General features: G+C 38.3%; 1 protein-coding gene across 1 annotated transcript; it reads left to right on the top strand.

Moving 5' to 3' along the window:
- Positions 1-922: 922 nt before the first annotated feature.
- On the top strand, positions 923-11,179 carry saxo4 (stabilizer of axonemal microtubules 4). The gene is made up of 11 exons (XM_060887013.1): positions 923-1,106; positions 2,500-2,630; positions 3,253-3,376; positions 3,661-3,787; positions 3,890-3,953; positions 4,293-4,393; positions 4,954-5,019; positions 5,159-5,245; positions 9,152-9,226; positions 10,837-10,931; positions 11,074-11,179. The coding sequence occupies exons 2-11, from the start codon at positions 2,522-2,524 to the stop codon at positions 11,177-11,179; spliced, it is 954 nt and encodes a 317-aa protein (XP_060742996.1). The 5' UTR covers positions 923-1,106; positions 2,500-2,521.
- Positions 11,180-12,643: the final 1,464 nt, after the last annotated feature.

The following is a 12,643-nucleotide window of genomic DNA, read 5'->3' on the forward strand; positions in this document are numbered from 1 at the left end:
AACATCGAACTGAACATATGTATGATTGTAGATATGTATAACGTTCTCTCATTAAATAAATAAAAGTAGGGCTACATTTCAAAATAAGAGAAAATAAATAAAATGTGAACATTGTGTATGTTTAAATAAAGTGCTTAACTTTCCCTTTTATATCTCAGTGAGAGAACTGAGCTCTAGCTTGGCAGGATGTTAAACCTGGGCATGAATGGAGTCAGGGCCGTTCTCATACACATGTGGAGGTGCTCATTAGTGACCCTGGAACCATATTTAGTTTGTATTATGTTCATTGTAGAGAAAGCTGCCTCGCAGTTGTATGTAGAGTCAAACATGGTCAGGATGTACCTGGGACCTGGTAAAGCTGTCTCAGGGATGCTATCTTCAGATTTGAGTGGATATGTTTATTCAAAACCTTTATGTTTTGTCTCATAATGGCGTTTCACATTGCCACTTTTAATATGAGACACACCTTGAAGTGTGAACAGAAACAGAAGTCTCCGTCTCACTCGTCTGTTTCTCTCCCTTTCTCCGTCTCACTCGTCTGTTTCTCTCCCTTTGTTTTCTACATGTATCGCTATCTTTCTTTCATGTGTAACTTTACTTTAATTCTCTCTCATCTGTCTTGCACTGTTGAGTCGCAGGGTTTACTTCAGGAATTCCATTACCTTTACCGTAAAGACTGCAAAAGCTGCGCCGGTTATATAGAAGCGCTTCGTCAAGTTTTAAATCATAACCTTTTGTTTTGGCTGTAGGTCCGGGTCCGGATTGGACAGCTTCTGGGTCCGGACCCGGACCGCGGTCCGCCTGTTAGTGACCTATGTAGTAGTCTGTTGTTAGACTATAAGACTTAATATCTGCTCTACATACTGAATACTGAACAGAAGTGAATCAAGTTTTGGTTGTTTTCATTCATCATCCAGAGTGGATATCTAGAAATATCTAGAAATTTAAAATTGTTAAACTTGTTTATATACAGTCATACCTGATAAAACACAAATGTTTTACAGTTATTAAGACACATGACCTCGTGACGTCCTGTTTGAGTCCTGGTTTCCTTGGTAACAGGTAGGGTGCTCTCCCACGGCACGTGCAGGTTCACATTCCAGCAGGTAAATTTTTCAGTAATTTAATGAAGGCTTGAAAATTCATATTCTAAAACTTAAAAAAACTGATTTTAACATTACTATTGATGTATTAAAAAATTACTATTATTACTATATAGTTGTTACAGGGATGCCCGGTCTTGAATAATAGGATAGATCATTAATAATAATTTGCTTATATTTTACTGTACTGAAAATAATAGATTAAAAACTAAATTGTGTCTTGCGTCATGATTCCCTACTGAATTTGCATGCATGAATTTACCACATTGTAATCATTTTTAATTTAATTTCCTACCAAGACAGTGGTTTGTTTGAATTAACCCTGTGCAAATCTTTAGTTACACAAATGTTATAAAGCCAGAACTGGATAAAGTACTGAGAAATAATACTTGAGAATTCATTTATTAAAAGGGTAAAAAAAATATTTTTAACTGATGAAATTAACATCAGTGTAACATCATGTGTGGAGTTTGCATGTTCTCCCCGTGCCTCGGGGTTTCCTCCGGATACTCCGGTTTCCTCCCCCGGTCCAAAGACATGCATGGTAGGTTGATTGGCATCTCTGGAAAATTGTCCCTAGTGTGTGATTGCGTGAGTGAATGAGTGTGTGTGTGTGCCCTGCGATGGGTTGGCACTCCGTCCAGGGTGTATCCTGCCTTGATGCCCAATGACGCCTGAGATAGGCACAGGCTCTGAATGAAATGAATGAAATTAACATCAAGTTTACATGAGACGTATTACTTGTGTTATATGTTAGACAATGTTTTTTTTTACATAGCAACTACATAACTTTGCTGAAAACAATGAGGATTACTACAGTTACCATTAGCTAAAACCTGACTCCGTGCCTGATCCATTGTGTTAGCTACAGGATCTAATGCTAGTCTAACCTATAGCAGTTATTGTTAGCACATTAGCTACACTTATCTCACATTAGCTATTTCAGATTTTCTTCATGCCTTGCCCATGCGTTCTAGGGGGGAAAAGAGATGCCTCATTCACTAGGAGTCTTTGCTTACTCCAGATACTGAAACATTTTACTGAGGCAGGGCCTGTGACGCTCATCTTAAAGCACCATGCTGCAGTTTAAAAGATTTTCTGTATACATACAGCTAGCTCACAAATAGCTGTAGTGCTAACTGCATACAGTAGTGTAGCATGATCTTATGATGTTAAAATGGCTTATTACGATTTGACACATTTTTTTGAGGCTTTGTGAATTGTACTGTTGTGGATTAAATTTTAAGGAATAAAAAATACATAAGGTTAGAGTACGTATAAATCGGCAAGCTAATATTTAATCCCAGTAAACAAGTACAACTACACAAGTAATGTCTAGCTTTGGCTGTAAGTGTGTTTGGTTCTGTGTCTAAGTGTATCATGGTTTGTACTGTAGGTTTATTGGTTTTCCTTGAGAGATGGGTGGACCACTTGACTCAGCCAAATCTTCTCTAAAAGGCAAAGCAGACAGATTTATGCTTAATTCCTGTCTCAATCTGCACTGCACCAGCTACCAACATGACTATGGTGAGAATAGATGAGAAGAAGCCAGACATTTTACACCTTACACTTTACCCTCTTAGGCTCCATGACTTACTTATTTCCCTCTTCTTTCATTTCAAGCAGAGTAGTGGCACATTCATATTTCTGTTAATATCATTAGGATAAAACATAAAGTACATGTGCAAGACAATTCAATATTTTTTTATGGATGTTATAACTCTGGAGAACAAAATAAAATAATAAGTTTTCTGTCTACATTTTATGTTCTATTTGATTCCTGCCTCTGCCCTGTGTGTATGAGTTTACACGTTTTCCATGTGCTCTGAGAGTTTCCTCTAGGCTCTCCAGTTTCCTCTTCATGTGTTGTAGTTGATAGGCATTTTCTAATTTTCTGTAGTGTATGAGTATGTGTGTGATTGTGAAGTCCTGTGCTGGACTGACACCCTGTCCACTGTGTCCTCCTCTTGTACACTAAGTCCACTGGGACAGATTCCTGGATAAGTGCTATAGAAAATGGTTGGAAGTTATGTTCCACTTATACATTAGTAATGATTTATTAATGCCAAAAAATGACATTTCTGAATTCTTTAATACAAGTGGTACACTATGATTTTATTCTGTTTATATCTTTTTCTCTTTGTGTCAGGTAAAGAAGGCTTCAGTCCATGCTTAGGTCACCGTCATCACTATGGGACAGGCTACTCTGCCAATCTGAAACCTGCTGTCTACTACTGCCCCAGCCTTGATCTGCATGACAACCCCAACCTCGGGTCAGCAAACAATGCTGTGGTGGGTCTGCTAACCCTGTGTTTTTTTCATATTTACCTATAAGTCTCTCTCTCTCTCTCTCTCTCTCTCTCTCTCTCTCTCTCTCTCTTGCTCTCTCTCTTTCTCTCTTTCTCTCTCTCTCTATCTCTATCTCTTTCTCTTTTTCGCTCTCTCTCTCTCTCTCTCTCTCTCTCTCTCTCTTTCTCTCTTTCTCTCTCTCTCTCTCTCTCTCTCTCTCTCTCTCTCTCTCTCTCTCTCTCTCTCTCTCTGTTTCACTCTTGGACAGTTACCAGTCCCAAACTAAGCGACATTACCAGTCACAGACTGTACCCAGTGGAGCCGAGGATCTGCCCAGAACGAGAGACAAGAGCAGAGAAAGTGGCTACCTGCAACTTCACACATACCCCAGACCTGTGAGAATCATATCTCTGCTCTCTACCTGACCAATCTAAGCTCTGATAACATGATTCATATTTACTTTATCTACAATTCTCTTTTTTTTATCTCTTATTCAGAAATTAGTATCATCCCAGACAGAGTATAAATGCAGTTATATTCATCAGAGACCCAAACTGTCAGGTAAAATTGAAACTTATGTTCAACTATTAAGCAGAAAAATGAAGTCACTGGAGACTCAATTTGATCCTGAGTTCAGATTACAGTCTGTGAGGTGCTTTGCATGTCCTTATGCCAGTAGGTGGATTGGTGACTCTAAATTGCTCCTAGATATGAATGATGTGTGTGCATGCATCCATGAAATAGCTGTATCACATGCCCAGTGTTCCTGGAATAGCTTCCGGGATCCATCAATTCTCAGGATAAAGTAGTCACTAAAAATGAACGAACACATTAAATATTGTCATGATAGTAATATCCAAATATTTTCATGATTGTAATTTCCAAATGTTTGTGCCACAGTGTACAGTAAACATGAGATTGTGGGTGCTAAAGAGGAGAGTGGATTTACTGATGGCAACAACCTGCAGTACAATATACTTCTACCCCAAGACATCCCAAGGGTGACAATTCAGTTCATAATTTTTATTTTAGTGCTTTTTCATTATAGGAGGTGTATTAGAAATGACAGTCCGTTATAGTCATGGCAGTATACCAGAGTGCTTTGCTGCCTGCTCAGTGTTGTTTGTGCTCTGCACTACAGCTTAATGGATTTTACAAGCCACAACAACAGGATCGCTCATCACAACAGTAGAATCACACTATACTCCTTTCCGATAGATGCAGACAATTAGAGGGAAAAAAAATGTGAGATGATAATGGATTAGATACCAGATAAACTCTTAACAGGTTTCCTAGATTCATAATTTCTGCACTCTGGGTGAAGTTATATGAGGTCTCCTGAGGCCTGAATCTTATGAGGTTCATCCCTGAATATCCTTAAAGCTGAATGTTTAACCCTAACCCTATTTCATAGTCAGTCTGTTAAATTTAGATCAGATTTGTTATAAATATAACTCAACAAATCAACAAAACCTCAATGTTCAGTTACACTTAGACTGCATGGTATTTCAAAGTTATTCTGTATCATGTTACCCCTCATCTAACTGTTTCTGATTGTCAGGGAGAAGCTCGGCTGATGCAGAGCAGCGTAATGAAAATGGACTTCCGCCCTATGGTTTGCCTTCAGGTCTCTCCCTTTCTCTATCTCTCTCTATCTCTCTCTGTTCCCCATCAATCATAGCATACACCTGTAATAATGTATACTAGTTGTGTGTTATAATACATTACATAGCATGTACAGATTTGTGTGTGTGTTTGTGTATCAGGGCAATGAAGTGTTACCCAAACTGGTCACTCATGCTCATCGAGAGACTGCATTCACCAGAGATGCTAAAGAACCACCATCATGCCCTGTGAGAGCAGCACTCACCTACACTCACTTACACTCTCTTACACTCTCCTGCACTCACCTACAATTACCTAAACTCACTTACACTCATCTACACTTACCTACACTTAGCTACAGTGCCTTGCAAAAGTATTCATACTTACTGAACTTTTCCACCTTTTGACATGTTACAACCACAAAGAAAAATGTATTTTATTGGGATTTTATGAAATAGACTGAAAGAAAGTGGCACATAATTGTGAAGTGGAATGAAAATTATAAATGGTGTCCAAATTTTTTTTTACAAATAAATATCTTAAAAGTGTGGTGTGCATCTGTATCAATCAGCCCCCTTTACTCTGATACCCCTAACTAAAATCCATTGAAACCAACTGCCTTCAGAAGTCACCTAATTAGTAAATAGAATGCACCTCTGTGAAGGTTTAGGTTATAAGTTAGGTTATAAATTAATATCCCAAGCCTTGAACATCTCACTGAGCACTGTACAATCCATCATCCGAAAATAGAAAGAGTATGGCACAACTGCAAGCCTACCAAGACATGACCGTCCACCTAAACTGACAGGCCGTGCAAGGAGAGCATTAATCAGAGAAGCAGCCAAGAGGCCCAAGGTAACTCTGGAGGAGCTGCAGAGATCCACAGCTCAGGTGGGAGAATCTGTCCACAGGACAACTATTAGTCATGCACTCCACAAATCTGGTCTTTATGGAAGAGTGGCAAGAAGAAAGAAAGCCATAAGAAATCCCATTTGCAGTTTGCGACAAGCCATGTGGGGGACACAGCAAGAATGTGGAAGAAGGTGCTCTGGTCAGATGAGACCAAAATTGAACTTTTTGGCCACAGAAGTTTTTCTGTGGCGGAACCCTAACACTGCACATCACCTTGAACACACCATCCCCACCGTGAAACATGGTGGTGGCAGCATCATGTTGTGGGGGTGCTTTTCTTCAGCAGGGACAGGGAAGCTGGTCAGAGTTGATGGGAAGATGGATGGAGCCAAATACAGGGCAATCAGATGAAAACCTGTTAGAGTCTGCAAAAGACTTGAGACTGGGGTGAAGGTTCACCTTCCAGCAAGACAATGACCCTAAACTCAGCCAGAGCTACAATTGAGTGGTTTAGATCAAAGCATATTCATGTGTTAGAATGGCCCAGTCAAAGTCCAGACCTAAATCCAATTGAGAATCTGTGGTGAGACTCGAAAATCACTGTTCACAGACTCTTCCCATCCAATCTGACTGAGCTTGAGCTATTTTGCAAAGAAAAATGGGCAAACATTTCACTCTCTAGATGTGCAAAGCTGGTAGAGACATACCCCAAAAGACTTGCAGCTGTAATTGCAGCGAAAGGTGGTTCTACAAAGTATTGACTCCGTGGGGCTGAATACAAATGCACACCACACGTTTCAGATATTTATTTGTAAAAAAAATTTGGACACCATTTATCGTTTTCCTTCCACTTCACAATTATGTGCCACTTTGTGTTGGTCTATCACATACAATCCTACTAAAATTTGTGAAAAAGTTCAGTGGGTATGAATACTCATCTACAATCACCTACAATCATCCACATAACGTGTAGTCACCTACTGTACAATCACCTGCACTCACCTACTGTACACTCACCCACATCACCTACACTCATCTACAATCACCTACACTCACCTACAGTCACCCACACTCATCTATAATCACATACACTCATCTATAATCACCTACAATCTCCTACACTCACCTATAATCACCTACAATCTCCTACACTCACCTATAGTCACCCACACTCATCTATAATCACCTACACTCATCAATAATCACCTACACTCATCTATAATCACCTACAATCACCTACAGTCACCTACACTCATCTACAATCCCATACACTCACCTACAATCACCCACATCATGTGTACTCACCTACAATCACCTACAATCACCCACATAACATGTAGTCACCTACAATCACCTGCACTCACCTACACTCACCCACATCACCTACACTCATCTACAATCACCTACACTTACCTGTACTCACCCATATCACCTTCACTCACCTAGAAACACATACACTTACTTTCACTTACCTACAATCACCTACACTCACCTACAATCACCTACACTCACTTACAATCACCTACACTCATCTATAATCACCTACAATCACCTACACTCACCTACAATCACCTACACTCATTTATAATCACATACAATCACCTACAGTCACCTACAATCACCTACACTCATTTATAATCACATACAATCACCTACAGTCACCTACACTCACCTAAAATCACCTACACTCATCTATAATCACCTACACTCACCTACAGTTACCCACACTCATCTATAATCACCTACACTCATCTATAATCACCTACAATCTCCTACACTCACCTATAATCACCTACAATCTGCTACACTCACCTAGTCACCTACACTCATCTATAATCACCTACACTCATCTATAATCACCTACAATCACCCACACTCACCTACAGTCACCTACACTCATCTATAATCACCTACACTCACCTACAATCACCTACACTCACCTATAATCACCTACAATCTGCTACACTCACCTACAGTCACCTACACTCATCTATAATCACCTACACTCATCTATAATCACCTACAATCACCCACACTCACCTACAGTCACCTACACTCATCTATAATCACCTACAATCTGCTACACTCACCTACAGTCACCTACACTCATCTATAATCACCTACAATCACCCACACTCACCTACAGTCACCTACACTCATCTATAATCACCTACACTCACCTACACTCACCTACAATCACCTACACTAATTTATAATCACCTACAATCACCTACACTCACCTACAGTCACCTACACTCACCTAAAATCACCTACACTCATCTATAATCACCTACACTCACATACAGTTACCCACACTCATCTATAATCACCTACACTCATCTATAATCACCTACAATCTCCTACACTCACCTATAATCACCTACAATCTGCTACACTCACCTACAGTCACCCACACTCATCTATAATCACCTACACTCATCTATAATCACCTACAATCACCCACACTCACCTACAGTCACCTACACTCATCTATAATCACCTACAATCACCCACACTCACCTACAGTCACCTACACTCATCTACACTCACCTACAATCACCTACACTCATCTATAATCACCTACAATCTGCTACACTCACCTACAGTCACCTACACTCATCTATAATCACCTACAATCACCTACACTCACCTACAATCACCTACACTCATTTATAATCACATACAATCACCTACACTCACCTAAAATCACCTACACTCATCTATAATCACCTACACTCGCCTACAGTTACCCACACTCATCTATAATCACCTACACTCATCTATAATCACCTACACTCATCTATAATCACCTACAATCTCCTACACTCACCTATAATCACCTACAATCTGCTACACTCACCTACAGTCACCTACACTCATCTATAATCACCTACACTCATCTATAATCACCTACACTCATCTATAATCACCTACAATCACCCAAACTCACCTACAGTCACCTACACTCATCTATAATCACCTACAGTCACCTACAGTCACCTACACTCATCTATAATCACCTACACTCATCTATAATCACCTACACTCATCTATAATCATCTATAATCACCTACACTCATCTATAATCACCTACACTCATCTATAATCACCTACAATCACCTACACTTACCTACAGTCACCTACACTTACCTACAATCACACATATCAGTTAAAATCACCTACAATCACCTCTTCTCATCTCACTGTTTTTCCTCAAATCAAGTCAAATTTCACTTCTACTCTCCTCATTTACTCCATTAAGGGGTCAGTAACATGTAGTGAGTGGTGTTTTCTGTCCTCAGGATTCTCAAACCGTGTGTCCTCGTGACCACAGACAGAAGAGCCTGCTGTTTTCTGAGAGAACTATTGGACAGAAGGTTTGAATGGCGTTGTCATGAAACCTGCTTACTCTCTCTGCCTACGGAATCAAGTGGCCGTCTTTATAGGTCAAGATGGCCTCCAGACATTTCAAAGAGCAATTCTATTCTATTAAGCAGTGGAAAAACCTCAAAATGATACCCTAAGGCCATTCGCTTTGAATTACTACCTCTAGACATTAGACGTAAGATGATCCACACTGTTATCATACTCTAGATGGAGTGTGTGAATGTTTATAAGGCAACAAGGGTGTTGTTTCTGACACCATGACATATTCCTTTCTCAGATTATGATGCTGCGATATCATGAATTTATAGATTTCATCATTCTCTGATATTCTTTTATAAAATTAGCTTTCCTTTTGTTACACTTACTGTCCATGCAAAAATTTTGCCACCCCTGGTCAAATCATGTGTTGTTTCTCTTTTAAATATTATAAGGAATTTATTGAATGAAATATTAAATATTTATACAAACTCTGTAAATATTGCTATAAATACATTTGCAAATGGCACATGTAAAGCAAATATAGTGTATCTCTGCAGATTTTAATGCGCAATTCATATTTATTTATTAAATTAAAGTAAATCCACATCTCAGCTTCTAAACAGAGATTCTTTGAATTCCTTCATTAATTTTATTCCATACAGATCACTTCTGGTTTAATCTACATTACACTGCATGATTAACATCATCTATAAGTCTGGGGCTTACTAACACTTTCGTTTGAAGAAATTCCTCAAGTAGTTTATAGCTGATGTACAGTCGGGGTTATAAATATTTAAATAAATCATGTTGTATTATAAATAAATAAAAAAATATTTGGATGCTGACAAATTATTGCTATTTTAGTTGTACACCACAGAATACTGGAGGAGTATTTACATGAAAAACAGCTGAACTCTATAGGAATTTCAGCACTTTTTAATTGTGCATATTTTGTACAATTAACACATTTTTTGACTTTTAACACATGCAGTGTTGATGTTGTTGTTGCTGTTGAATGTTGTTGAAGTTTAATGAGTATTTTATATGCTGATTGGACAGAGATGTAATACAGAGATTCTCATGGGTGACTCTCAGGCCCAATTTGGTTTAAAGGGTTTAAGTTGCATGGAAGATGTTTTACATTTCTAGAGAGTAGAGAGACATAGAGACTAGTACGGAGTGGTTTAATTTATCTAATGTATTTCTTTGGCTTTTTTCATTTCTATTCTCATCCAAAAATGGTTGAAATTTCTTTGAATAAATTAGATAAGATATATTTCAGGGTTGTTTTTTTTGGCTAAGTTATTGGAAATGATCCAACAACCTACTGTACAGCTCTGGCTTTAGCTTTAGCAGCAGTATTGTGTTGGAAGACTAATGGTTTTCACTATTAGTGAGAGTGCTGGAAATCACCATAAAAACTGGTTTCTTTTCAGCTGGAAATGATTTGTCATCCATTTGAATCCAATCTACTGTAATTGCATAGTAAGCAGTAGCCAAGTTACATTTCGCAGCAGTCTGAATGAATCTCTGTGGAAATATGGTGCAGTGAAATATGTATTATTGAAGCTTGGCTTTGCCATAGTGTGTGAATTAGGCCATTGAGTTCTGTTCTTTTCAGGAAGACTCAGGCTTCGTCCTCAACACGCCCATCCTCAAGACCCCGTCAGACACATCGTATGACCCACTGCGGTTCCTCTCACACTACCACACCAAGTGAGTGTCCTGTCAAGACCTTGGCATTTTAAAATGAATACAAACATATCTGTTTGTGTCAGTGTTTATAAATATTACACACAGTTTTCATTGACTATCACTTGTAGTGTAAAGAGTATAAACTTGATGGTGTTGTGTGCAGGTTTTGTAACAAGGCAGCTTTTGATACACTTAAGGCAGGCTGGAATAAAGGAGGGGTTCACAAACACAGAGCGAGTGGATACAGTGCTCGAGACTCTGACAGGTAAAGTATAAATACTACAAACACACGTAAGCACTTAATGTCACTCACACACTACTGCTCAACCAAATGGAATTAGCGTTCTCATATCAAATCCATATCGTAGGAAATCCATTTATATCACACACACACACACACACACACACACAGTAGGGGTTGCATGACAACAACAACAACAATAATAATAATAATAATAATAATAATAATAATAATAATTTCTCTTGTATTTTTCTACAACTTTTTTTTATTTTTGATTCACTTCATAAAATCTTAGGTTTTATTCTATTAGCTGATATTGAACTCATTTTAAGCATGTTTTGTTCTGAAAGAAGCAAATAGAATAAGACACTTTTAAGCTTGACATTAGTAAATATGTCCAGAAATAGTCTTAATGATCTTATACACGTTTGCAAATGCTTAATGATCTTATACACTTTTGCAAATGCGGTAATGAGAGAAACTCATAATCTTTTCTTTCTGTCACAGGTTTAATCTTTGTGGATATTAAGTCATTAATCCAATAAATAAAAATGTACTGGGTCAAGTGGAATATCACCATGTTCATGTTTTTCTTCACCATTATTGTTACCTCACTGCCTTATATTCATGAAACACACAAACACACACACATACACATACATACACATACAATTCAAACAAATGTTTATGTGACAGTTTTGGTTAAGAATAGACTTGAGGCATAGTATTAATAATCTGTATTCATAATTACAGTATGTGTGTGTGTGTGTGTGTGTGTGTGTTTGTGTGTGTGCATGTGTGTGTGTGTGTGTGAGAGAGAGAGAAAGACAGAGAGAAAGAGAGTGCGAGAGATTATTGTTACGGATTACATTTTATAATTACAGGTAATTAATTAATTACAGGTAATAATTAATACAATAGAATTTGGCTATTGCATATAAAATGGCTTCTTATCTGTGACTGGAGTCTGAACATTGAAGTATTTGCTCTGAAACAGGAAGCCAGAGTTTCATCAGGTTGACTGACTTACACAAGCATCCAATAGCACTCAAGACACACAATACACCCGGCGAATCCGTACATAAATAGTGTCCTAGCTAAATACGGAGAACAGCAAAGAGTTAACAAGAGACTTTACTTTCTCTTCCTGATAGAGAAGCCTCTGTGGCATGGAAACATGGAATCTTCTAAACTTGTGCTGCGACCTTATACAAATTCCACACTTATCAAAAACAAATAAACTCCAAACAGTTTTTTTAACCAGTAGAAATAGTGTGGGAATAGTGTGCAGGAAGGCACACAGCCAAAAAAGTGACCAGACATGTTTGCTGACCAAAAACTACCCCTGGGGGTGGGACATATATGGTCATAAGGAGCATCTAATTATACAAACATGAAGATTTGTTCAAATATGAATCATGAAAAAAAGATTGTTTTTTTAAGTAAAGGTGAAGTACACACTAGAATATCCCCAAAATGTAATAAGACTTGA

The sequence above is a fragment of the Tachysurus vachellii genome, chromosome 14, assembly GCF_030014155.1.
Source record: "Tachysurus vachellii isolate PV-2020 chromosome 14, HZAU_Pvac_v1, whole genome shotgun sequence".
Taxonomy (NCBI): domain Eukaryota; kingdom Metazoa; phylum Chordata; class Actinopteri; order Siluriformes; family Bagridae; genus Tachysurus; species Tachysurus vachellii.